The 1,209-nt window shown below is 34.3% G+C and overlaps 1 protein-coding gene across 1 annotated transcript; it reads right to left on the bottom strand.

Annotated features, from left to right (window-relative positions):
- Positions 1-6: 6 nt before the first annotated feature.
- LOC109593390 (protein crumbs-like) lies at positions 7-1,169 on the bottom strand. Its single transcript, XM_020008489.1, has 4 exons — positions 1,037-1,169; positions 636-761; positions 236-456; positions 7-171 (listed from the first exon to the last, which is right to left on the bottom strand). Exons 1-4 carry the CDS (start codon positions 1,125-1,127, stop codon positions 70-72), a joined length of 540 nt encoding a protein of 179 aa, XP_019864048.1. The 5' UTR covers positions 1,128-1,169; the 3' UTR covers positions 7-69.
- Positions 1,170-1,209: the final 40 nt, after the last annotated feature.

Raw genomic sequence — 1,209 nt, 5'->3', positions numbered from 1 at the left:
GAGAGATTCATGATTATCATAGGATCTGATAGCAATGTTGCTGTTTGGTTCAATATGGCAGATACTGTTCTAATGGTTATCAGTATTCTGATCAGCAACATCAGTAGTGCTGACCACTAGATCAGTTAAGTTCTCAGATACTGATACTACATTTTCAGCAGTAACATTTACCTATTAAATATACAATGTAAGAAATTATAGTACAAGTATATACCAAGTCTTTATTATTATTTACCTTTGAAATATTCCTAAATTGATTAGATATCACAGTAGTTGCACAGGATTCTATACCAGGTGATTCCCAAGTACTATTATTAGTACATGTTCTATTAGCAGTAGTACCACTAGGACCATTAGGACATGATATATTAACTGTACTGTCTGGCATTGTCTCTGGCCATTCAAATGTACCACGATCACTACTAGCTATAGTTTCCATGCTGCAAGCAACAAGATCTAAAAGATTGCATGTATATATATATATATAACAGCAATACAACTTGAAAATTTTATAACAAAGTGATTTGCAAGATTTCATTACACAAATAATTATAATGGTATTATAAAAAATTATGGTGAATCCCCCATTAACAAATTTATTAGCACTGTTACCAAGAGTACATGCTGTTACTCACCAGTACAGTTGATTCCCTCATACCCAGTACCAGTACAGTCACAAGTGTAGTTGCTAGCAGGTGAATACTGTATACACTGGCCTCCATTCATACATGGACCGTTTGCTCTTTCACAGATATTGAGATCTAAATATTGAACAAATGATACCACTAAAGTACTGTCATTATACACATAGCCAATAGCTCTCCATGTTTATCTAGTAAATTAGTTATGACTTTATACTTAAACATAATGAAGCAAACATGTATGTGTAGGCATGCACATGCACCAGTCAGTTGCACTGACAGTGCAAAGTAAACAAACTTGCAGCTCACACAAGAGTCCAACGTACTGTAACAAATAGATCAGTTACATTAATTTTAATGCATGCCCAATTGCCCAATCCACTCAAAGCACTCACCAGTGCAGTTGACTCCCTGGTATCTAGTACCAGTACAATCACAAGTATAATTATTATGAGGTGAATACTGTATACACTGTCCTCCATTCATACATGGACTGTTTGCTCCTTCACAGATACGGAGATCTAAAATTAATATTGAACAAAAAATACCACTAAAATATAGTCAAAAT

This window comes from Amphimedon queenslandica, unplaced genomic scaffold (genome assembly GCF_000090795.2).
Source record: "Amphimedon queenslandica unplaced genomic scaffold, v1.1 AMPQUscaffold_1730_Cont26263, whole genome shotgun sequence".
NCBI lineage: Eukaryota > Metazoa > Porifera > Demospongiae > Haplosclerida > Niphatidae > Amphimedon > Amphimedon queenslandica.
The sequence above is the reverse complement of the archived record's forward strand: the minus strand, read 5'-3'. Positions and strand labels throughout refer to the sequence as shown.

Excerpts from the sequence above, each read along its gene's own strand:
- LOC109593390 (XM_020008489.1), bottom strand. The coding sequence starts at position 1,127 with ATGAATGGAGGACAGTGTATACAGTATTCACCTCATAATAATTATACT. Across the intron at positions 457-635 it reads TGAGGGAATCAACTGTACTG|ATCTTGTTGCTTGCAGCATG; the intron begins GTGAGTAACAGC and ends GCAATCTTTTAG. Across the intron at positions 172-235 it reads AATTTAGGAATATTTCAAAG|GTAAATGTTACTGCTGAAAA; the intron begins GTAAATAATAAT and ends TATATTTAATAG.